At 40.6% G+C, this 27501-nt stretch overlaps 1 protein-coding gene across 2 annotated transcripts in view; it reads right to left on the reverse strand.

The window, feature by feature from the left end:
* NHSL1 (NHS like 1) overlaps positions 1-27501 on the reverse strand; it is a 224376-nt gene that overhangs the window by 94042 nt on the left and 102833 nt on the right. The window contains exon 1 of one of the 2 annotated variants that reach the window (XM_044289300.1): positions 22265-22484. The exons of the other annotated variant lie outside the window; for it this stretch is intronic. Within the exon in view, the coding sequence (XP_044145235.1) occupies positions 22265-22481 (217 nt within the window). The 5' untranslated portion in view covers positions 22482-22484. Of the gene's footprint in view, positions 1-22264; positions 22485-27501 lie in introns of those variants that run through there. 2 annotated transcript variants of the gene reach the window in all.

The following is a 27501-nucleotide window of genomic DNA, read 5'->3' on the forward strand; positions in this document are numbered from 1 at the left end:
TGGCGAAAATCCATATCGTGGCCCAAATTCATATCGCCTATATCGCCTATATCGCCCACCCCTAGTTCGAAGGCCTGCTTATGAGGGGTGTATCATACAAGCTCTATATTAACCGCTTTACTATATCGTGTTTCACTATGTATATATATTGTTAGATAAGTGATTGTAGCAAATATGTCATTTCATTGTTTGAAAAAGTAATGTTTTTTAGTGACTTTTCAACAAGGTCCCTCACAGCTTTTTCCCAATTCACACCTGTTACTTTTGAAGTAAGGCTACTTTCACGCTCGCGTTTGGTGTGTATCCGTCATGGATCTGCACATACGTATTATCTTTAACACTGGCCAAACAGATCCGTCTTGAACGCCATTGAAAGTCAATGGGGGGCGGATCTGTTTTGCACCTGTATATTTTTTTTTTTAAAAGGGATCTGTCACCAGGAAATTGATTGTTAAACCAGACACAATACCTTTTTCATAGCAATCTGTTCCTTCATTCGGAAGAAAAGTATTTGTAATCCATATGCAAATTAGCAGTTAAGTGCACAGAGCGCAGGCCCAAGCCATTATGTGCACCTTTGCTCCTCCTAATTCCTATACCAGCTCCTCCCCCTTCTACTTCCTGATCAGAAGGGCCAGTTTCCTTCATAGTCACCTCACCTGGCCGGGTCAATCAAGAATTAGAGGGAGGCACACAGCTCTTTCCCACTAAGCCACACCCCCTTATCATATGAATCGGAAAAGGGTTCTAAAATGCTTAATAAATGTGGTGCAAAGCATGTACACCAGTTTTTTGGAGTAAAAAATCTTTTTCTGATGTGTTTTGTTTCCTAAATACCTGCATTAAACATTTGTGCTAAAAACATGGATGTTTGCTGTAAATATGAATTTAAGGACACAAGATACCTGCATTGATAAGACTTAAAGGGAACCTGTCCTCAACTTTATGCTGTCGGCAGTATAAAGTACAGACAGGTGAGTTGATTTCCGCAGTCTGTCATTTATCAGTTAAAAGTAAGTGGTTGCCGAGAACAGACATCACAGTCATTGCAGACTGGGCCTGGAAAAGAGTCACGGCCACCTGAGAAGAGTCCTGGTTATTCATGGATTCCTGCTCTCCTGGCCCACCTGCTGATGACTGACAGTCTTCAGTTTTCTCCATTTCTAGCAGAGAACTGTCAGTCATCAGCAGATAGGTGAGAGAGCAGGAGATTATGAATAACCAGGACTCTTCTCAGGTAGATTTGACTCTTTTCCAGGCCTGGGCTGCAATGATTATGATGTTGGTTCTCAGCAACCACTTACTTTGAGCTCATGAGTGACACACCGCTGAGATCAGCATTTCTGTTACTATTTTATGCTGCCCTCAATAAGGTGAGCATAAAGTTGATGACAGGTTCCCTTTAAGTTCTTGTTTTGACATACGGAACAGCCTTTTTTAAGCAATGGCCCATCCTCAGGAAAGACCATCACTAGCCGATTGACTGGGAACCGACAACCCCTAACCCCGCCAATCAGCTGTTCTGTGTAGCTCTGTTGCTGGAAGTTCGCAGCCAGAGCTACAGAGCACTGTCAAGCTGCTCCCATTCACGGTGTAGTTCTGGCACCAACTTCCACAACGGAGCTACACATAACAGCTGATCGGTGGTAATGCAAAGTGTTGGACCCCCTGATCAGCTAGTGATGGCCTGTCCTGAAAGAAGGTGATCACTTAAAAAGACTGGACAATCCATTTAAACAAATGTTGGAAATATACAGACCCAAAAGTGTCCTTACAGACCCAAAAGTGTTCTAGAATAATATCTTATTCTACTAATTTATCTATATTACACAGCCCTTAAATAATCATTAACCATCAAGCTGATTATAGTAATGGATTGTAGTGGATTAAGTGAAACTTGAGTGTTTTCTTGGCCCAGTTGGCCACGTTCTTTCGTTCAAACCTGCAAGTAATAATTGTTAACACTTCTTTGTTCTATTTACCCTGAAAGAAATGTGATCCCTAATAAAATGACTTGGGTCCTCTATTTCATCTACGCTTAGTTTAGCACCTGCTGTCCACTTGCCCAGAAATACGAAACTTCTCCGCATTTACCAGAATAGAAACCTTACCATGACGTCCACCGTTTTTACCCTTTGTGATTGTATGATTAATAGCCCTTGCGTGTATGATAGTATACTATAAAGATCCTTGTACACTGACATTACTACTACCATTATTTACTAAGTACTGCAAATAGATGTTTGATATTATCTAGAATATGAATATATCACAAGTCATAAAAGGCACCATAAAGAGCACAAAAGGGAAATAACTAATCAAACTATTATCTGCATAAAGAGCATCTGTCAGCATGATCAACCCTATTAAACCATATTGCCTGGTAGGGTTAATCATGCTGAATAAAATGATACCTTTGTTACACCTGTAGGTAGAACTTTTGCTGAGATATTTGCATTTTAAATAATATGCAAATGACCTGGTTTGAGCACCAAGGTGCCGACTGGAGCTCTTGGAGCACTGCTTTTGTAACTCTCCTCTGCTCTTGGCACTCCTTCCTACCCTTGTTTGATTATCTAGCCCTGTCATTAAAGGAAGAGGGGGTCGTGCCCAGATCAGAGGAGTGTTACAAAAGCAGTGCTCCAAGAGCTCCAGGAGAAAAGTATCGTTTTAATTAACATGGCAGTCCCACACTCAATGAAGGTGTAAAGAATCTTAAAAAATGCCCATCACCTTTAGTATAATATTTGCAATCAGAGAGTTGTTTGTATACCTTGAGCTTCTTACACATAAAGGTGTTACTGCTTCTTAGCACATTATTCTACCAAGCATGCCCTGTTTACTAGTCAAATGTTTATTTTATTGAGCTTGGGCATGGCATAGCACGTCTGTTTGCATATAAATGTGTCATTTCCAAAGGCAGGGAACAAAAATCATCAAAAAAATGTTAATTTTTTTTAATTTCTGATAAAGAACTGAGGGAAAGTTGTAGAAGTCAGTAAAAATGAGACGTTACAGAGGACAGTGCAATGGAAAAACTATGTAGAAACACAACAAGGAATGTAAGGAACATCACAAAACAAGTCTAAAAGTAATAAAACATTCCAAAGGATGAAAGTGGGGATTGAAGTAAAGTACATCCACGGGCTAAGAATAAAGACATTTCCTTCTAACTCTTAGTGCATGCTTCACCTGCTATATGGCCACAGGGTTCAGACAAAGAGTGCTCTATGAACCTGCCAGACAGAGGATACATGTTCAAATCTGACATTCCCCAAAAATTAGAATTCCAAAGGACTGAAATAAATATATTCACTGCTCTGTCACCATTTATTGTACATTACTTACTATTACTTGCTACTTTTACACTGGTGTTTTGGCTTTCCGTTTGTGAGATCCGTTCAGGGCTCTCATAAGTGGTCCAAAACTGATCAGATTTGGCCTAATGCATTCTGAATGGAAAAGGATCCGCTCAGAATGCATCAGTTTGCCTCCGATCCGTCACCATTCCGCTTTGGAGGCGGACAATAAAGCGCTGAGTGCAGCGTTTTGCTGTCTGCTTGACGAAACTGAGCCAAACAGTGTTCTTACAGTAAGTCAATGAGGATGGATCTGTTTTCTCTGACACAGAAAAGAAGGAAGGTGTGCTCACCTGGCTGTAAATAATGGCGGAAGCACAGAACACGTCGGGAACAAAGCGTGAAGTCAATATCCAAAAAAGCAGAAATCCAGCTTCCAATACAAACGTGGCAGCTTTTATTGAAATGTGCATTTACAAACCAATATTAAAGTCCATGTTTTCTCTGACACAATCTGGCACAATACAAAACGGATCCGTCTCCCATTGACTTTCAATGTTGTTCATGACTGATCCGTCTTGGCTATGTTACAGATAATACAAACGGATCCGTTCATGATGGATGGATGCGGTTGTATTATTGTAACGGATCCGTTTTTGTTGATCCATGACGCATCCTCTCAAAACGTGATTGTGAAAGTAGCCTAAAAGCTTTAGGTCTAATGGACAGCTCCATGAAAATAGCAAATCAGGCTTTGTCGCTGCCATGTACATGGACTCTCATTTTTCACTGTCGCTGTTATCGTGATATCTTTTGGGATCCCTGTATTCTACAGGGATTCTCCTACTACTGCCCAGGAGTAAGCGGGCAGGTTCAGTGTGTCAGACAGCATACATAAATAGCTAAAGGCAGACAAATGGTCGGCAGAGGCGTAGGGCTTTATAACTAAGACTGCAAAGGACGAAGAGCCATTGAAACATGACTGCTTAAGGCTACATTCACACGAACGTAAGTGTATTGCGGTCCGAAAATTGTGGATCTGCAAAATACGGATACTGGCCATGTGCGTTCTACATTTTGCAGACCACACATGGCCTATTCTCATCTTTGATTGCGGACAAGAATAGGACATGCTATATATTCAATGAAATGAATGGGTCCGCACCCGTTCGGCAAAATTGCGTAATGGATGTGGACCCATTCACGCGGTCGTGTGAATGGACCCTAAGGGTTCTATCGTTGCGTGATATATGTGAAATAGCACAGCTACTGATTCGGGGATGAAGCAAGCCTCATGGAAGCAGTATATTCGCTGTGCTCTGTTACTATCTGCTTAAAGTGGCGTTGTACTTTGAAAAAACTTTTGATATGTTGTAGGGACATATCAAAAGTTTAGATCAGTGGAGGTCTGAGCACGATGACTAGAACGAGGGGAGAAAAGCAAATGCTTAGTGTGTTATCCTTCCTCGCTACCTGATAGGAAGCAGGACGGATTCAATAGAAAGTCTATGAACTGTCTTTGATACAACATATCAAATGTTTGTACAAGGTACAGTGCCACTTTATTGTACGGATACAAACCAAGTCCAATATAATCAATTTACAAAGAGCAGCTCTACTACATACGTACAAGCACTCACAAATGTTCATCAAATTCTAATAATAAAATTGTCATTGATCCTACATAAAACCACCATGATCATTAGCGGGGTGAGTGAATGCTGACTATAGTTCTACTGCACATGTCACTACAATGAAACTTGCATTTGGAAATGGGGGCAGACGTATGATACTCATACCGATAAATGAAACCCTCTTGCCTCGTGGTCTGTAAATTAAGCTTAATTGCTGATTCTGTTCATTGGCGTTACATTAAGAAACCGGTTCTATGAGAATTTAAACAGTCCTAACAGACCTATTACTCCCTGTCATTAGCAAACAGGGAAAGACAAGACTTTAAAATCGGTCTGCAGCAAAATCATGTCTAAACTCAATCTAAGGATGGCTTCACACATGGCATTTGTAGGAAAAACACTGTATTTTTGCTGTGTTTTTCCAGGCATTTTTAAAAATGTCCCCGCTTAGTTGAAATTTAGTAGGGTAATATGCTTTGCAAACAGTTCATTTTTTATAATGTTTTTTCTCACTTTTGCTGCATCTTTTCCAGTCCGTGGCTCTAGATTTCTCAATAGGAAAAAATGTCTGAAAAACGTAGTTTATAATATAATATAACGCTACCAAAAACTGAAATTCATGGCTTCCCAGTTTATTGGCAGAGAGAGATCACCTAACCGGCTTCCTTTAATATATATATATATATTTATATACTATAAAACAGGGCTACCCAATAGGTCACAATCCACTTTGCCATACCACATAGAAAAAGAAACACTATAAATAATATTACCAGATTTTCAAATCCATTGTACATCTTTTCACAGTACTACTAAAAAGGCTTTCCAATCAAAAACAGCTTCATTTCCGCACTATGTACATGGAAACCTTTATATAATAGTAAATGGACATTACAATCACTGGTACTGAAACCTAAATCAAGCATCAGCGTCAGAAAGGAAATCTAATGTGTCTATAGAAAGGCATTACAATATTAAAGAAAAGTCCTACCTGGTCCACTAAAATTTATTGAGGAGGCTCCTCGTGAAGTCGATTTTCTGAAGCACAATTTGAGTAAGCACTTTCCTAATAACGTACAGGAACAGTTTGTGGCATTACATGGGGGACAACCTCCACCAATTATGTGCAAAGAATCCTGCTCACCCTGTTGACCAGGTAAAACAAATACCTGCTATGCATATCTCCTCCTCTCCTTACTTTTAACCAAACTGTGAAGGGACCACACACAAACGACAAGTTCAAGAGTTGATATGCTGACAACCACCAGCAATGGAACATATACATGTGTTTCATTACACTCAGATATCACTGGATCAATATCTAACTTACTATAATTAATTTCATGTTAGTATCATGTAAGTAGTGACTAAGTAGGGACTAATTTTGTTCCACTGAGAACACTTTTTCATCTTCTCACTCAAGCAAAATATCATTGTGTGTAAATGTTCATCCCAAAGTTGAATCCCAGGACAATGGAAACTCCTTTACACACTTGCCTCAATGACCTGAATACTTAGCATTGGACTGGCCCACCAGAGTACCAGAGGATCCTCTGGTGGACCCAGGCTCTGACACTGTACTGGACTCCAAAGGTCCAGGAGAATGAAAACCTTTGAAGCTGCCTTTGGAGACAATTAATTGCCACTAGGGTCTATTTCTCTGAATCAAAACCTATTGGACTTTATTCTTGGGGACCAACTCCTATATCATCAATAATTTCCTCTGGCGAGTCAGAGGAACCCCAGTCCGACCTTGTGAATACTGTATGTATACATGTTCTTCGTGTTACTGTCTCATAGCACCTGCGCTTCCAGATTCAGAGCTTGAAGCTCTGCAATCTCCAAAAGTGGATTTCCTGTAATTTTTTGTATATACGGTAATAGTTTTTCTATATTGGAAAAATACAATATGAAATATTTTTAAAAAAAATCTTTATAGCATTTTATCTATATCCTAATCTAGCTGACATTGTGTGCGTGTAGCTCTATAGGGTTTGCAGTTACATTACCATTATGTGTAGTCCAAACATAAGAGGTTGCATTCTTTTAAAGGTATTGCAGAAATGTACAGTTTACATAATACAGTCCATAAAGTATCTGAACATGTGCTTTATGTAAAGAAATAGGTGCACTTCCCATGCAAACAAGCATTCACAGCCACTGAAAAATAATCACACGAAATAAGCCACGTATATCACATAAAGCATTCAACAAAAATATGTCCCTATTTACTAAAAGCCAAGCAAAAACACTTTGGTTGTGAGACAATGGACTTTAATCATGTCACTTCTTATCAACAAGGAAATACAAAGATAACTCAGACGCCTTTCATAATTCCAACAAGTCACTGTTGCTTTAGAGGTATAGAATATGCTGAGCTCATACTGCATTGGTTTACATGGGCTTGTTCTAAAATGCATATTTAAGGTAATATAATGAAATAGGAATATCTCTATGACGAATCATTGTACTGCTGCCATTTGAATTCTCCAAACTTACATCAGGAAATTGCAATTGAAAGTCAAAAATTCCAGGTAATGTAAAATTAAGAAACTGAAAAAGTCGCTAAACCATAAATTTTAAAGTTATCAAAAAATTTGCTTTACAGATAGGGACAAATAAGAACATTAAAAGAAAGTGGACTTTCTGCTTTGACATCTTGTATGTAGTTGCCAAACCAGCGGAGTGAGTATGTAAATAGGAGTGTCCTTTAACACTCAAAGTAATTGGAGGTCATGTCTAATTTAGGGTGTGAGCCCCATTATGGACCGAGACTGATGAGAATGAAGATTTATTAGTTAGTCCAATACAAATGGATAAAATAAACATAAATAAATGACTACTTATATATCCTAAAGAGGCATAAGGACATGTACTTGAAATATTAACATCCATCCTACCACACATGAGAGGTACAGTCCAGATTCCATTACCTTTATAATCTTCAACTGTAATTGGGTAAAGGTCTCCATAGGTCTGAATTTAATTCTTCACTTCCAAGATTTAAAGGGTAGGATCAACCCTATTAAACCAAATAAAATGTCTGGTGGGGCTAATCTTGCTGACTAAAAGCAAACCTTTATTGTGCAAACCTGTTTTGTAGAAATTTGCATTTTTATTTTTAAATGAGAGCTTCAGTGCACCGAAGGGCAAGCCCTAGCCCCTCAGTGCACCCTTTCAATTTCTAGCTACTACCCCGACTTACAGGGCCAGGCGTTATCATTGCCCTCTCGCCTGATCCTGTAATTCTGCACCTGTGACATGTGCCACAGTTCTGGCGTATGAATAGTACATCTGTTTCAGCTAGCCCCAATGAATAGACATTTAGTGCACAATGTGCATGATGCAGGTGGGAGTTAAAGAGGACCTTTCATCAGTTTAGCCCTAGTCTAATTATGGTCTTACTTTATAGGGCGGCCCCCACTAATGCCATGGCTGTCTTATATTATAATGAGCCGACTCGGTTATACTAGGCGGAGACTCGCAGTTTCACTGGGGGCGGTTCTCTTCTCCCTGGCTGTGAGCGCATCCAATCAGAGTGCACCGCTCTTAGTCAGGGAGGAGCTCATTCTGCGAGTCTCCGCCTAGTATAACCGAGTCGGCCCATTATAATATAAGGCGGTGAAATCAACGGTGCCAAGAGCGGACGAAGGGGGGGGGTCTTTTGGAAAAAAAAAAGTGCCATGCCAGCAGTGGGGGCCGCTCTATAAGGTAAGACCATAATTAGACTAGGGCTAAACTAATGAAAGGTCCTCTTTAATGTATGCTTTTAGTCAGCAGGATTAGCCCTACCAGGCATTATGTCTGCTTTAATAGGGAAGATCCTCCTAACAGATGCTCTTTAAGGTGCCTATACATTATATGAAAACTGAACTTTCTGATTTTGGTCAACTATGTAATGTTTATGGGACCCCCAATGGCACAGAAAAAAAGGATTGAGCATGCCATATTTCAACCATCCCCTGGGAGATAAACCACTGCTACAGCAGTCTATTCGTTCTTTATTATCCTCTTCCCTTTGAATAGTAAGCTGAGCATGCATGTATGGAATATAGAGGAGTCGAGAGGAGTCTAAAGTCCATGAGGGAGAAAGATCATCTGACAGACTCATTGTTTGGCATCAATGGTGTCCTGTTTCATCAGCTTTGGATATATTTAAAAGGGTTTTCCGAGATTTTAATACTTATGATTTATCCTCAGCATAAGTCAGAAATATCTGATCGGTGGGAGTCTGACACCCGAGACCCCCACCGATCAGCTGCTGGAGGAGACACTTCTCTGAGCACCGCAGCCTTCTCCATACTCACCAAGCACAGCGCCATACATTGTATAGCGGCTGTGCTTGGAATTGCAGCTCAGCCCATTCATTTCTATAGTACTGAGCTGCTCCTAGGCAACATGAACGATAGACATGACAGCACTGTCCTAGGAAAAGCAAAGAGAAGACCACTGAGCTACTGCAAGTGCCATTGCCTTCTCAAACAGCTGATCAGATACTGATAACCTATCCACAGGATCGGTCATTAGTATTTAAATCTCGGAAAAAACCTTTTATATTCATGGTTCTTATGACTACAAACACTGCTTTTACTAAAAATTAACGATAATTTTCCATATCTTAAGATCAGAATAACTATTGTTTAATTTATGTTAATTATCAATCTGCCAAGGAACAAGGAAAATCCAGGGCACTGAAATATCCATTTTGTATTTTCAATTATAAACACACTACGGTATATTATGGTAAGATTTATGAATGGGCACCGCAGACAGAATACTTGCTCAGTTTCAATCTCCACATTTTATTCCTGTTTTATTTTGTTGTGTCAAAAAGTAGATTTTTTTACCTGAACTGTTACCAAAATACAAAAAATAGAGAAAATATAGAAAACAAGAATACTTATAATTAAAAAATTATAGTAAAATTATACTATTCTTTTTTTTTTATATAATCTTTTTATTGATTAAAAGTTAACAGAGCATTACAAACACTCAAATAACATGTACAACACCTCCAAGCCCAGTACATTGATCAACATGGGTTAACCATAACATCTTCATTTAATCGCTACCCAGTTCTGAAGTGGAACACCACTGGATAATGTGTGCAACACCCAATGGAATATGAATTGAGCTAATAAAGAGTACTGCATACATACATTCATTCATACACACCCTCATCTGCCAGAGACAAAACCGTCACCGTCCCTTAAGGTAACCGTGTTTGGGTGTCAATCCAGGGACCCCAGATTTTCATAAATCAGTCTGGCGTCTCTCATATATAAACTTATAAACCTCGAGATTAGTGTTCACTATTTGTTTCCATTGTTGCACAGTAGGGTTCTTGGGGGGAAAATTATACTATTCTTAGTATAGTTTAGTATAGTATAGTAAAGTATAGTACAGTATAATATACTCAGGTGTGGATTGGGAACCTAAAGTGGTCCTGGAAAAAAAAAACTAAAAGTGGCCCCATATCGTAGGAGGGTCTAAATTGGCAGGATGCAGGGAAACAAAAGTAGTGGCGTCAGCAATACTATAGCTCAAAATACCACATACCACAGTGTCGCACAATACATTTCCCCAAAAACTGTCCCTCTGAGTTGGCCATCAATAGAGGCCATTTTCACTCCTCCTCTTCCAGTTGTCTCTGATTAAGATATGGAGCAGGGGGCCCAGGAGGTGCGACGTGGGTCATAGTGAAATTCAGGAGGGCAGGTCGAGAACCTGATTCTAACAGAGTTAATGAGCACTGAGAGCTCATTATGTACCCAGCCAGCGTCAGAGATGGGGACTTGTCCGGGCCCCTGGGCATCGGCCCACCAGGAATTTTCCCTGCAAGGTCTATAGCCAATCCGCTCCTGAATATATAATATAGTATAGCATAGTAAAGTATGATATAGTATAGTAAAGTATAATAAAATATAGTATTGTAAAGTATAGTATAGTAGAATATAGCATCATATAATAAAGTAGAGTATAATAAAGAATAGCATAGTACAGCACAGTATAATAAAGTATATTATAGTATAGTTAAATATAGCACAGTAAAGCATAGTATAAGTATACTAAGTAAACAAAATATAAGAGATATATTTAATTCCATTTGTCGGATACACATTTTTCTAGTGATATAGCTGAATGCACAAGAACACAGAATTCACCTAGAGTTGAGTTCTGGCATAAACTTCAGTCATTGTTCTAGATAAAAGGTGTTGTTAACCAGATGAGGTTATTTTTATGAACTGGACCTAAGCCCAGTACGGACAGACCTCTTCCAACAGCGGCAAACAATGAAAATCAATATTAAATCAAAAAGACTCAGGACGTAGGACAGTCAAGACAGAAATGTGTGTACAGGTGTGTCGTCTGGTCAGGAAATGCTGGATCGCTTTAGGAGCATTAGTCTAATATATTGACGTCCTACTAGTGACTGTTTCTGATTGTAAAGATCTCGGACATCACTAATGGTCACTGAAATTTTTTAAATTATTGATAATAAAATTGACTTAGCATTACATCAGAAATGATAGAAGACCTAACACTAAACCACTGATAAAAGAGCAGGATAGCACTAAGGAAATCAAATTCTCGGCTACTCTACAACAGACTAGAGCCTACGTCTGCTGCTCCATAGGCAGAATATAGGCAGCAATAACCTGTATGATCAGTATTATATATGCCAGAAAAAACATACGAAGAAATTATTGGTTACACAACTGCCTACAGCATTAATGTAGGTTCTCATATTCTATGCACAAAATCATAGATCCCCTTTCTTTTTTGTGTTCGGCAGTATGTGGAGGTGTTTTTTCCTATATACACCTAGTTTTACAGAAAAAAGCAGGGGCTACGTTTTGGCTTTACACCAAAAGCCTTACAATGAATTACAGCCACTGGACTGGCCAAGTTGTAGCATTCTGCTGTACCGTTATGCCATCGTGTTGTATTCTCATAGCTCCAGACTTATTTTATAGATTAGCAGTTATACAGTATATGCCATATTGTTGCAAGTATGTTACCTAAAAGAATACTATCACCCGCATAGGCATCTAGGAGAAAAAGAAGACCTGCACCTGCTGAGGGCATTTCCTCCTGGATTCCCATTTAGTGCTGAAAACCAAGACCTACATGCTAATTTAGCTTCGCATTGTCGGTAAATAGGATCATATTACCACATCTATTGCATTTAAAGCGGTTGTCTAGCTTAAAAAACACATTTTTATAAATCATATTGGAAAATTCTGTGTTCATATATGGGAGTTTGTATACGGATCATCTATTTGAAGAGGCCACTGTGCTCTGGTAAATGCTGCAGTCTCTTCCAAGGCCAAAGACATCACGTTCATCAGTCACATGGCCTTTGGGCAGCTAAGTCCCACCCAAAGCCTGGGTTGAAATACCAAGCACAGCCACTATGTACTGGAGTATCGCGGCCTCTTCAAACATTTGATCAGTGACAGATGTTGGATCTCACCAATCAGATATTGATGACCTATCCAGAGGATGTGTCATAAATACTGTACTCCCCCCAAAAATTTTATGGACCATAGACAAGAAAGAGAACGAAACCTTTTGGTTTGTAAAGTGTTCTGTATGCGGTCATGTAGGTTGCTTGGGTTGGAAGCCTGCTTGGTCATCTGTGCCAAAACAACTAATACTATCACGGCAGTTATGGAAAAGTAACGTTTCTTAGTTTTACATTTCAGCGTTTCCCAGAAAAATTGTGAAATAATATCTGTGATAAGAAGCAGATGGATAGTGAATACTCATGTACCAGGGCTTGTGAGGAAACAGGTGCATTACAACCTCTCTCCCACACAGAGATGTATCGCTTCCCTCCATTCCAGCACAGCGCACCCCCCCTCCACCAGGCACTGCTACCTACTGTATGATGCCAAAATATGCTGTATACATAACATACATTTTACATACATCACAGCTTCATATCCCGTCCCTGTATCTCCTAGGAGCCGAGGAAAATCATCAAACGTTATCAAGAGAGTTTTACACACTGACACACCCAACTCGCACCATTAACCTCAGTGCAATGATTTACAGACATGTCTAGCCTAGTATTTGCATGGACAATGGTCTGTAAGTGCTATAGGGCAAGTGGAAGGATACAAGTGACTAGGTACACCCTTTTACACGGGCCAAGGAGCAGGGCTATTATTAATAATTGGCCTGGGTAAAGGTACCGCCGATCACCTGACAAACAAGTAAACGCTCATTTGTTCGGTGATAGCATCTTATCTGTGCAAAGTTGCCAGCAGTCTCAAATTTGCAGGGACTGTCCTTCTTTTTCAGTGGTAGTCCTGGCAAATTTGGACTTTCCCGGGTTGAAAATGGATTTGGCTTATGTAAATGTTGAAAATTTGGCTTAAATGTCCCGAATTTACCCACTACAGTGTGGCACCAAAAATCCTGTTGGTTGGCATAACATTGCCAAAAAGCAAGACACAGCAGAGGGACAAACAATTCTAGTAACCATCGCTCATCGCTGTACATCACTGATCACCATACATTTGGACACAGCAAGTGAGCGGCCAGTGAGCGGGAAGGAACTTTCTCATTCCCATTCTTTGCCCACTCTATTGGCCCATGTAATGAAGAACACACTGGCCACAAAGTATATTCAGAAGAGCAAGAAATGACCAAAGCCCTGCTTTTCATGTACAGGTCCTTCTCAAAAAATTAGCATACTGTGATAAAGTTCATTATTTTCTGTAATGTACTGATAAACATTAGACTTTCATATATTTTAGATTCATTACACACCAACTGAAGTAGTTCAAGCCTTTTATTGTTTTAATATTGATGATTTTGGCATACAGCTCATGAAAACCCCAAATTCCTATCTCAAAAAATTAGCATATCATGTAAAGGTTCTCTAAACAAGCTATTAACCTAATCATCTGAATCAACTAATTAACTCTAAACACCTGCAAAAGATTCCTGAGGCTTTTAAAAACTCCCAGCCTGGTTCATTACTCAAAACCGCAATCATGGGTAAGACTGACGACCTGACTGCTGTCCAGAAGGCCATCATTGACACCCTCAAGCAAGAGGGTAAGACACAGAAAGAAATTTCTGAACGAATAGGCTGTTCCCAGAGTGCTGTATCAAGGCACCTCAGTGGGAAGTCTGTGGGAAGGAAAAAGTGTGGCAGAAAACGCTGCACAACGAGAAGAGGTGACCGGACCCTGAGGAAGATTGTGGAGAAGGACCGATTCCAGACCTTGGGGGACCTGCGGAAGCAGTGGACTGAGTCTGGAGTAGAAACATCCAGAGCCACCGTGTACAGGCGTGTGCAGGAAATGGGCTACAGGTGCCGCATTCCCCAGGTCAAGCCACTTTTGAACCAGAAACAGCGGCAGAAGCGCCTGACCTGGGCTACAGAGAAGCAGCACTGGACTGTTGCATGTCATTCGGAAATCAAGGTGCCAGAGTCTGGAGGAAGTCTGGGGAGAGGGAAATGCCAAAATGCCTGAAGTCCAGTGTCAAGTACCCACAGTCAGTGATGGTCTGGGGTGCCATGTTAGCTGCTGGTGTTGGTCCACTGTGTTTTATCAAGGGCAGGGTCAATGCAGCTAGCTATCAGGAGATTTTGGAGCACTTCATGCTTCCATCTGCTGAAAAGCTTTATGGAGATGAAGATTTCATTTTTCAACATGACCTGGCACCTGCTCACAGTGCCAAAACCACTGGTAAATGGTTTACTGACCATGGTATTACTGTGCTCAATTGGCCTGCCAACTCTCCTAACCTGAACCCCATAGAGAATCTGTGGGATATTGGGAAGAGAAAGTTGAGAGACGCAAGACCCAACACTCTGGATGAGCTTAAGGCCGCTATCGAAGCATCCTGGGCCTCCATAACACCTCAGCAGTGCCACAGGCTGATTGCCTCCATGCCACGCCGCATTGAAGCAGTCATTTCTGCAAAAGGATTCCCGACCAAGTATTGAGTGCATAACTGAACATAATTATTTGAAGGTTGACTTTTTTTGTATTAAAAACACTTTTCTTTTATTGGTCGGATGAAATATGCTAATTTTTTGAGATAGGAAATTTGTGTTTTCATGAGCTGTATGCCAAAATCATCAATATTAAAACAATAAAAGGCTTGAACTACTTCAGTTGGTGTGTAATGAATCTAAAATATATGAAAGTCTAATGTTTATCAGTACATTACAGAAAATAATGAACTTTATCACAATATGCTAATTTTTTGAGAAGGACCTGTATGTACATAGGCATCCCTTATGATTTGCGCTACAAGCCTGCTACATTGATTGGATGCCATGCCTACAAATAATTGAAATTTAAAATAAAACTGTCCCCATAGCAACAAATCACAAGTCAGCTATCATTTTTCAACAGCAGAATTTGAAGTTAATAATGTGCTGGTTGATTGGTAATGATTGGTTGCACGTGCTTTGAGCACGGCAGGTTTTCTTTCAGACTGTTTCATAGTTAGTTTCATTCTGGTAATGGCAATAAATATCTTCTGTGGGAAGCTTTCTGCTTACGTTGACAAAATGATAAAATACCTTACCTTACTAGGCATATACATCCTATGGAAAATGCATGAAACTGAAGCGCTGGCTGTGGCGGCAATATGTGTCACCAGCACTTCCGCCTGCCTCTCAAGTGTCACTCTTTTGAAAGTATAGTCCCTATTTTGACCCAAGTCCCTCTGTCTATCTTTGCTCCTTAAATTTCCCTCTTTTTGACACTGGAAATAAATGTGCTTTCATGAACTTGCTAACTTGCTCCAGAAATCTGTCTGGTTCCTACCTGTATGTTAGACCTCGGCCTATATATTTTTTCATTATTTGGTGCAATTTGGACCTTAAAATGTCTATATTAGATGGTTTTTGTGCTAATATATATATATATAAAGGGAAATTCCAGTGCAAAAAAAGCTATTCTGGGGGCTGCCCATACTGTAAACCTTACCAATCGCTGCAGTTCTGACAAGGCAGAGATCCCACTTCCTGCTGCTGCCTCAACATGGCGATGCACAGACAATCACTGACTGCAGACATGAGCCGCCTCAGCCAGTGATCGGATCTATCACACAATGAGATGTACGTGTCCCTCTTTGAGTACCCAAAAAGTTGGGTTGTGTGCTTCTGTAGTATAAAAAGAAACCTCGCGGGTCATAGAAACAGTGTAGTGTTCCACAGTGGTCATCTGTAATGTTGTGACCTTGTGCTCAGTGGCGTAGCTAGAAATGACTGGGCCCCACAGCTATTTTTTTAATGGGGCCCCCCTCCTCCAGTAATTATTTCACAAGTCCTTCCTTTCATGCCACCCCAATTCCTGTGGCTAGTAAAGATCGCTCTCTCAGACCAGGCCCGGCAGCTGTTCCATCCATCTATACTGCCAGTGTATATAATTTCATTGTATAATACTGTTGAGGGGGCCCTGACAAAATCTTTTAGTCCTCCTCCTCCTGGCTCAGGGCCCCAAAGCAGCCGCTTTCCCTGCGTCCCCTATAGCTATGCCCCACAACTAAATGGAATTTCTAACCAATAAGCTTTGTATTGGAGTCCCCCTTTACAGTTGTTACATTTTCATTGGTCCTCCCACAATACAAGGATATGCTGTCACTATCTGATTAGTGGGGGAATGACCACTGGGATCACCCCCCGTTTCGTATAACAAAAGATTGACTTCTTTAGGTTTCTACGACTCAGTACTGAGTCATACAGAAAACTGGAGAAGAAAGTTACTGTCAAGTGAAAAATCTAACATGCTGCTGCGCTTTACCTACAGCTGTAACAGCTTCTTTACTGGTGTCAACTGTTATATCTGTGTCAAGTAATTCTGAAAATCGCTTTTAACTATTCAATATTCTTAGGGTTTTTTGTTTTGTTTTTTAGAAAATATGTTTAAATTGAATTGGATATATACCAGTAATGAGTCCCAAAACTACAGATAAAAAATAATTCCACAAAAAAAGTGAGAACATCTATAATCCCATCACCATACTCCTCTTTCTGGCTATGATTTCAACTGACTCTGCAAAACTTTCTGGAGTGCCCCTTTAAGAGTTTAATAAATAGCAGTAACGAGCAGTATCTTATTCCTGAATTTGATGACTTTTCACTATGCAGCTCCCATTATTCATCCCCATTTTTAAAGGTGAGTGAAGTGGAAAGGGCTTGCAGAACTTGTCTTTATACAGTTGCCAAGAGTTCAAAGCCACATACACAGATTCACTCAACTCAGCGAGGCAAAGCCTGTTCACCATGAGTGGTTTGGGAGACCTCAGAGATGCTATGTTTAGCAGATTACAATGTATTTAAATAAATTGAAGGTTTGCCTTTGTTACTTTTTAAGTTGTGCCATTAACAGTTTGAACATGTTATTTTTATTATTGAGCCAATGTTCATATTTCACTAAAGTTGGGAAGTAACACTTCAAAAGTAGAAAGTTTAGGCTATTATAGTGCCGGCAGGAGGTCCAGCAGGCTGTTCTGGCAGAAAACAGTCTGCTGGAGCTGTCTGGATCTGGCATTGCTGGGTGGTACCACAATGCCCACTGGCAACATCAACAACAGTGGGTCTGGTGGAGATCTGGCCACTACCCGGTAAATATGTCAGGATTTGCCTGGACAAATACTGCTGCTTGCAGCGTTTTTTGAACGGCCGATACCCAGCATTGTCTGCCGGATCTGCTAGCCGGAACACTCAGCCTCAGGTGTGAAAGCAGCTTTAGCCATTTTTACCTTAGTCGCAAAGGGTTTTATATCACCATGCCACACAGTACCTAGGTGGAATTGGTATATGTATACAGTTGTATGATCCATTATATTTAGGCTAGGTTCACATTTGGGATTGGTAAATCCAGTAGTCTGTTTCAGCATCAGATTACCTTAAAATGTTGTTGTACGCCTAAATTATTTGCATGAATGTTTGATTAATTCCACAGTAAAAGCCGAGACTATGTTGCCTATCTGCTACCCCCCTCTCTACTAGGAAGTAACCTAGGAGAGGTGCAACTTTGAGCTCCCATTGGCCATGTGCCATTTTCAATCCTTAGGTCTTCTCGGGTGGCAGAGGGAGCATGGAGCCCCTCAGAGAACAACTGCGACCGCTGCAGGATATGATCTCCTGGGAACTGATCTGAATGCTGTAATGCAGCTACAAGCATGAGCTGTTACTCTTGGTCACCTCCTATACTAATGTCTGCACGTGTCCACTGCAGGCAATTTGACCAGCTCCTAAACTCTTAACACTTAAATGATTAAGTGCATTTTAGCAATCACTTAAGAGCTGTCTTGTTTACTTTTCCTTACAAGACCGGCCCTTTAGGGCTTATTTTGAGCGTCATAATGGTAAAGATAGTCCGCTTGATCAGCTGTGGGGTTAACGTGTATGCAGCTAAGAGCATGTGCTATTTATTTACTCTAGGCACGCTATATCTGGCAATCAGTGCCGTGCTTACATAGTAACATGGCTATAAAAATAATAACCAGTTGTACTGCCTGCGTGATCCACTGTGTACAAAAGTAGTCTAACGTCTCCATGTAAATTTATAGCAAACAGGCTGGTCACACTGCATCATCATTTGGATAAAAATATTTCACTATTTAGTTAATATTGGCCCATTGATAAAACATAAAATGATAACCAAGGGTGTCCTCTACTTTAATCTCAGAGGGCACCGATAGCATGGGCGTAACTATATCCATAGCAGCCAAAGCATTTGCTGTAGGGTCCAGAGGTTTGAGAAGGCCCAATCAAGTACAAAAATGAGGGGGATAACAATATGGTGTTTTTTTTGTTATAATGAGGGTTTTCTGATATATGGTGCTGTTATACATACCTTTAGTTATTGCTATTTTCGTTTTCTTACACTAGGTGGTGGGGCCCCATCTCATTTTGCTATGAAGCCCTATGAATTGTAGTTACGTCCCTGATTTTAATACATTCCCTTCGATGGCAGGTGACATTCCATGGTGTATACTATTTAAGGTTTTGAAACTTGCATAAAAATGAGATCCACCATAAAAACACTGCAACAAGTATCCCGAGAAATATACAAGCAACAATCCCCAATGCAGATTAATACTAATTTCTTATGACATAAATCATAAGACGTGCAGGCAGTGGATCCTGCTTATAAAGGTACTGTGTAATAACTGTATTTTAGAAAATCCCTCATAATACAGTAATGTAATGTTTAAAATGCATCTGTCAGCAGATTTGTACCTATGAAACTGGCTGACCAGCATTGCTCAGAAAAATGTTTTCATATATGCAAATGAGCCTCTTGGAGCAATGGGGGCATTGCCGTTACACCTAGAGGCTCTGCTCTCTCTGCAACTGCTGCACCCTCTCCACTTTGATTGACAGGCAGAGGCGTGATAATGTTTTCACTTCCCGGACCTGTCAAAGTGCAGAGGGTGCGGCAGTTGTAGAGAAAGTGGAACCTAGAGGCTCATCTGCATATATTGAAACATAATTTTTCTCAGCAATGTGGGCACATATGAACATGGGGCCAACACAGATGCCTTCACCTGCAAGTGCACATGTAACAGATCTGTTGCCAGACGCCCTTTAAAGTAGAGCTTCACTGGGACTGTGTAACATAAACGCTACTTCTGGTACAAAATTTGTGAACGAATAAGTGGTATTAGCTTAGACTGCACCGTCTACAGATGTGCCAGATAAATTTGCACTGAATAAATCTTAATCTAAGTCTAAAACAGTATTACGATATCTGCCCCAATAATATCACACACATTAATATTTATTATATTTATATAAACACTTAGCCTTCTGGAGTTATTTCTTCATTTCCATTTCGAATGAGGCCAGGTGAGGGAATCGCCTCAGGCAGCACCAGGGAGGGGCATGAGAGGGGCAGTGGAACGGCCATAGGCAATGGTGTGGGGTTAAGAAACTGGCATGGGGGGGGCGGGATTTCAGTTTTTGCCTCAGGCAGCAGAAAGGCTTAGTATACCCCTGTTTATTATTCACCAATAACTATTAAATATTTCCAGCTACAGGTCTACATGGAGTGGTTTGAAGAATCCATGTAGACCACCCAGACATCTATTAAAGATCTGATATGACTTTTCTTACTATTTATGGATACATTAAATCAATAGAAGAGACGGTACTATCCTAAATGCAGAAGTAAGCACATGTTCGGCTTACGCTGGGTTCAGACCTGAGCGTTCTGAAACGATCGCTCTGTATGCGCGATTGTACGGGCGTTTACAATCGCGCATACAGAGACTGGCGTTCACACATTATCGCGCGTTCCCGAATTTATATGTGCGGGAACGCGCGACAAACGCCCCAAAAAAAGCTCAAGCACTTGTTTGAGCGTCGGGCGTTTTACAGCGCGATCGTACGCGCTGTAAAACGCCCAGGTGAGAACCATTCCCATAGGGAATCATTGGTTCTTGCCTGTTGTTCGTTTTACAGCGCGTAGGAACGCGCTGTAAAACGCTCAGGTGTGAACCCAGCCTTAATGTATGGCAATGGAAGAATTTCTTTGGCATTTGTTTTTGTTGCAATGGGGTTTTCCACATAGAGAAACAACGCTAGTAAAGTACAATGACATTCTCCCCTTGAAAAATACTTCCAGAAAGGGATCATATCTAAGGTACCATAACACTATGCTATACTTGTACATACATTTTTTAAATCCCACAAATCAGCAAATAGTACCCAATACCAACATTACATTTTTGAACAGGTTAACCTTCTGAAGAAGTACCCTCTGCTTCCAGTGTAACCATGCAATTGAAGGTAGTAAGAGCAGGATCATATGGATATTGGCTTTGACCACTATTGATTACGTAGAATCCCATCACTACTTAGCTTTTAATAGGCACATGTAAGAACTGAGCACACTCTGTATTTCACTATGCTGTGATAACAAAAAAAAAACACTTAGATTTAAAAATAATATCACTAACGTTGGCAAGAATAATAAAACAGAAGGGGATGGATGGCCCACAGAAATAAGCTTTCTACATATTGGGGAGTTTTCCTGTCAGGCTGCTCAGCCATGATGGCATATCATAGGTAGGATCACATCATGACCATTTATTGTACAGCAGTTTAGTGAGGCCCCACCTCCTCACCCCTCTAGACAGCTCTGCAAGTGGAGGCAACCAGTCCTGCTCACATTCTAGATCAGGTTGCTGGAGACCATTTTAAATCATTCCTGTAGAACCCCTTTAATGTTGGCAGTTTTGATGGGACCAGTAATCTGTTTTTGGGAGTCTCCCAACGTTCCCCCAACAGCAGATATCAGGGGAAAGAAGGAATGAGCTGTTGAATTTCCTCCTCTTATTCTCAGTGAAGATAAGCCACTGCCAGAAGTGTCTGGCAGCAGCTTCGTCCCTTCTCCCCATTCTAAATACATCACATTTGTCCGAGTTGAATATGTATGGGAGGGGCAGAGTTGTTGGCCATACGACCAATCAGATATACACTATCTATAGCCTATGGCTTGTCTTAAAGGGGTTCTCTGCTTTTCCTATATTGATGTCCTATCCTCAGGACAGATCATCAATATCAGATCAGAGGGGCCCTACTGCTGGCATGCCATCGATCAGCAGCATGAAAAGAAAGTAGAACTTGTACGAGCGATGCATTCTCTTTATACAGCTGACCAGCGAGGGTGCCCACTGTTGGGCTCTAGTGATCTGATATTGATGACCTATCGTGATGACTTATCCCCATCCTCCTATATATATATATATATATATATATATATATATGCATGCTCAGCCATGCATACATATGTAGTAAATGGGAGGAGAGGAGAATTACACAGATTCCTCTGCCAGCGACTTATCTCCTGATTAGCAAAAAGATTTAATTTTGAAATCCAACATGCCCAATCCTATCTCCCCCAACATAAATCATCAGGGGTGGACACATTAGATTGTCGGACAAACCTGCTTTGGGCTGGCCAAATACAAGCTATGTATCTGCAGATGACCACAGATATCAGAGTATCAACAGATCTCATTTAATTAGGCTGGATCTGCCAATGTCTGTAGATACATACAGGGTCGGACTGGGCCACCAGACCACCAGAGGATCCTCCGGTGGACCCAAGCTCTGACAATAATGGACCCCTGATAAAACAGAGCGTGGGCCCTCAGAATAATTTATATAATCATATATATAATGTCTATGGACACTGGTTTATGGTTGGAAAAACCTGAAATATTCAGCGCTTCACCCTGCTGGAACAGAGAGTCCTCCTTAACAGACCCTAAGTAAGAGTTAAAAAACGAATATTTTATAAATTAGTTTGATAATCTTCCCAATTTAAATTGTATTACCTTTTCTGCTGCGTTTTCGAAAATCCCAAGATTCAGGCTCATCCTCTGGCTTCTGCCTCCCTGAGAAAAGCTCTCCATCACTACGAAATAACTTTTTGGTTCTCCGAGATAAAGAGGAGAAGTTTAACCAGTTCACAGCAGTAGACAAGGAACCTTGAGAGTTTCTCTTGGCCTTAAAACTTCCCGAACCAGCCTCCTTTCTCATGTTTTTTTGCATGTGCTGTGCCAAGTCACAGAGAAAACTGAGGGTGGTCTGCCAAATTGTTTAGTTGTAGGATAAGATCCAAAAGTCTTGAAGACACCATTTCAAGTTGGAATAAAAAAAAGATATGTTCTGTTACTTGCTGTCCTATGTTAAAACTGTGTCAAACCTTTAAGGAGACTTTTCCTAAGATGACAACCACTCCTAGCTATGAAAACAAGGCAGCACAGCCTTATCCGACTATTAGGTGAGGCAACCCAGCAGTTTCCACACTGGCAAAAAAAGTTGTGTTATCACTAGTAACCGCACCTGCTTCCACGAGCAGAAAACACATACAAATCCAGGCAGTGAAGATAAGCATTCAGGGTGATTCCACTGCCCACGTCAATGCAGATCTGTGATTCAGCTGTGCTGCAGCAGTCCTAGTCAGGCTGGGATTCAGCTTGCTGTTTCCAGCTTTAGTCAGGTAGGTGCTATATGCTGCCCAAAGCATGAAGCCAGCCTGAGCTGATAGGAGGGTGTTTTCCCTGTAGTGTGAAGTGAGCTCAGTCATTTCCCCACAGGGACTGACAGCAGAACAGACCACTCCCTGGTTAGTCCCATAGCACCACAGTGGCACAAGCAGAGATCTCTGCAACATATTCCCTGCTCTCGCTCATATGAATATGCAAAACCACAGGCATCACAACACACAGACCCCTCTCCGTCTCCCCTAAATGTGTTTAAAATGCGCTTGCAACACTATAGTCTCTAATCCACTGTTTACTGGGTCCGGTGTGCACATTCATGCCAATATTGACCCTAGTGTTTCACAAAGTCCAGGAAGTAGCATATTTAGTGCACACCTTATAGCCTTTCACGCTTTGCTTATCAGTGTTTTAGGTAGTTCATAGTTCAATACTGGAACAGGAACAATATTGATTTGCAATAGGAGTTCAATGCGGGTAATGGTTTGAAAGTAACATAGCACTAATGGGGCATTCACACGACCGTAAGTGTTTTGCGGTCCGCAAATTGCTAATTCCCAAAACATGGATACCAGCCGTGTGCATGCCGCATCATGGTGACCCATTGACTCTGCATGTTGCAGCGAAGTATAGGTCATGTCCTATCTTTCACGGGGCGGCCATGCGGATGCAGAAGCACATGAAAGCTGGTTGCGGCATGCATACAGACGGTGGTTTGCGGACCGTTATGTGAATGCTGAAATATAGTACGCTTTCTAAAAGTTTCCCCACAGAAGGGGTAACATCATAGAAAGTACACAGTTCCAGGGCCGGGATTAAAGTGTCCATAGATTGACGACACAACCTCAAAAGGTGTTTGTTAACAATCATTACTTTGTAAGTGTCCGAAGAGCGATCAGTAATTCCATCTGAGGGTTGTAACAGATTAAGGGCTTGCTTTACATTTTTCTAAAGGGGTACTCAGACACTGCTGTTCAAACGATATAAAAAACTATTTTTTCTGGTGCCAGCGTACTTAAACTCAGCTCCCATTCACTTGAAAGGGAGCTGTGTTGCAGTACCCCTGCATGACCACTACACAATGTAGGGAGCTGTCTGTCTCCAGCTCTGTATACTGTATAATCTCCTGCGCCTTGGCAGCAAGAAACAGCTGATCAGTGGGGGTGCCAGGTGTCTAATATTGATGACCTGTCATAAGGATAGGTTAACAATACCTGTAGCCCAGAGAACCCCTTTAAGATAACAGATACAACAATGACACATACAGATATGTTTATTGGGCAAAATATAACTTTTATGATACAAATAATTTACATTACTGCACTGTACCTTTTTCATCATTTCATATAATGGCTCTGCAATCAAATTCTCCTGTCACTTACATGTTCATTTAAAACTGTTCTCGTGTTTTTTTTTTTTTTTTTTATAAATCACTGGTCAGTGTGAATATATTCTCACCTTTCAGCAGTCAATGCTGAGTTGTAACACCTGTAGAGAAACTAACACAGACCAGATGTGACAGGTGACATGCCAGACATTCCTAACACTGCACAGCACCACCCTATAGTACGGTATAGGCTGTATGTTATATGACAGCTGACATACCTGGCCTTCTCTGGTCTCACAAAAGAAATTTCACTTATGGGAATAATAGAGGAAACTCACTTCACTTTTTAAAAACATATTCAGATGTGGCAATGTACATGCAGTTAAAACCACATAAAAAAAGCATGCATGTTTGACACGGTTTTTGCTACAATTGCGCTTTTGACAGATGAAACATGTTAAAGAAATGTGTTTCACTTGTAGAACCTTCATTCAAAACTCTGGAAAAACATATAAGGATTTTTCAATGGGGTTGTAACACATCTGACATAATGCCTGCTAATGTATACACTAACTTTTCACACAACCTATGCTAATATCACAGTATGGGCACATGCACACGAACATATTTTCTATTCGTGTCCATTCCGTTTTTTGGTCTTTTTTTAGGACTGTATGCGGAACCATTCATTTCAATGGGTCTGCTAAAAAAAACGCGTAAGGCACTCCATGTGCATACCGTTTCCATATGTCCTTATTTCCATTCTGAAAAAAAAAAATAGAACATGTCCTATTATTATCCGCATTATGGACAAGGATAGTACTGTTCTATCAGGAGCCAGCTGTTCCGTTCAGCAATATACGGAATGCACACGGATGTCATCCATATTCTTTACGGATCCGTTTTTGCGGACCGGAAAATACATACGGTCGTGTACAAGAGCCCTATATGTGATATCTAGCAACTCTGAGATGCACTTAATTTACAAATTTTTCCACTTAAAAAGCATCTGAATACTTTCTCCTACTAGGTTTCTCGCTTCCACTAAATCCACTGTCCATTGCTTGTTTCATGCTTTTTTCACCTCTAGTAGCACAGAAGCAGAGAGACATATTACAGAACGTGGAGCTAAGTCTACTACTCACAGCCAGCCTGCCTGTCCTATAAGGCAGATATGCAGCACTATATGTAAGTAAACTGAGCTCATTAGCTGCTTAGTTCTGTGTCGTGTCCTCCTACTGCCATGCAATCCAGACAAGATACAGAACTAAGCACCCAGTATCAGGCTTTTCTTTGTTATGAAATGTATGTAAGGACATGTGGGAACATAAGCAGTGCAGCAGAAATGGGGGGAATAGGACAGGAAAATTGTATCTAGCAGCAGTAAGATGCAGCTCTTCTGACTTGTTAGTGAAGGAGGACCTAGCATCACTATATGGATGGGATTGGGCAGTGCCTGGTTACCTCCGACATCAGAATTAAAGCTTAAAAGTTGATTCTTGGTTTCATCAGACCAGTGCTTTATTTTTGCAAACTCCAGGCAGGCTTTCTTGTGTCTTTTACTTAGGAGTGGCTTCTTTCTGGCCACTCTGCCAAAAAGCCCAGATTGGAGGAGTGCTGCCATGATGGTTGATCTTCTGGAAGTTTGTGGGGATTGAGTGCAGAATGATGGGGGAAAATTAGAATTGCAACATAACAAAATATGAAAAAAATGAAAAGGCCTGAACACTTTGCGAATGCATTGTATATATACATATATAGCTGAGAAAAATGTCTATTGCATCTTCCAACACGAATACTAATTGCACTGCATATCTTGTAAGTAAGTGACACATTTCTAGGATTCTTAGCAAACAGTTGTGCTGCTTCTGCAGTAAACTTTTACTCAATATGGAGCCGAGCTCTTTGAGTACATTCTGATAGTCTGTTCTGGCAGTACAGCAGACTACCAGAGTTAACATATCCAGCAAAGCTGGACACTGCCAGATACCCACTCACTATAATTGGGTTCGACAGGACTCCACTGGGTTACTGGCATAAATGCTGGCTTTCAGACAGACAAGTACCACTGCATGCAGCAATTTCTTTCCATTCATGCCAGAAACCCACCAGATCACTGTCAGATCCAGTTATAGTGAATGGGGATCAGACGGTGAACTTCAGTGTCCGGATATGCCAGATATGATAACTCCGGTAGTCTTTTCTTCTGCTGGAGTTCCCTAATGCATATGTGAACCAAGCCTAACTCAGTTATACTTAATCAGTAAACTTTACTTCTCATATTCACATACCTCCCAACTTTGTTGGACATTCAAAGAGGGATACTCATAGTTCATTGTGTGAAAGATTTTTCCTGCATCTCTATAAACTTCAATCATTTTCTCTTATGGAATAGTGCAAAAATTATCAGAATATACACATTTTTTAAAATAATATAATATTAATGAAATAATATGCAAGGAGGGCTGTAATATGCACATGGGAAATGGCCAAACACTTTCTGGACCAATATTGTAAATGCAATCATTAAAATCTATTCCTCAGATAAAAAAAAGGGACATTTATAGAGCAAAGAGGGACAGAGGGACTTGGGTCAAAAAGAGGGACTGTCCCTCCAAAAGAGGGACACTTGGGAGGTCGGTATTCACTTTAGTACTTTTTAGCCTAAATAAAGTTGTATCTGTGAATACAGCTAAATGTTTGGATTTGGAACTACTTTACATAAAACGTATTTAATATTCTGAATGCATAAAGAAACAATGAAGTAACTCCAGTGTCAGATTACCCCAGTCCATGAATCAGACATACCGTAATAACCTTTGGCTCTAGAAAACACAATACAATGAATCCACCAACTGCCATGCTCTACGTTAATCGTTTAATCATCAGATCTGCACTGGAAATCGCCCTATGAGGTAATGCAAACAGCAGAAGTAAATAATGCATCTCCAATGAACATGCTGAGCCTGGCAAAGCAGCAAGATTGGAAACACACGTATTTGTAGACCCAAATATGTCAATGTTACATATTAGGTAGACGATACCCTTGGCCATTATTATCTCATTATTGATCCAGTGAGTTAAGCTGATGTTAGATTTTTCTTTGTGCACCATGCATCAGACAATGAAAATTACCACTTTTGGTGCCCCACCTACACCTCCTATAAGGGGAAATAGGGGTTGTCATAACCATAGACTATTCTCCATATGTGTCCCTTCCACTTGTAGTGCTTCTGTTAGC

Source organism: Bufo gargarizans, chromosome 4, assembly GCF_014858855.1.
Source record: "Bufo gargarizans isolate SCDJY-AF-19 chromosome 4, ASM1485885v1, whole genome shotgun sequence".
Lineage (NCBI taxonomy): Eukaryota > Metazoa > Chordata > Amphibia > Anura > Bufonidae > Bufo > Bufo gargarizans.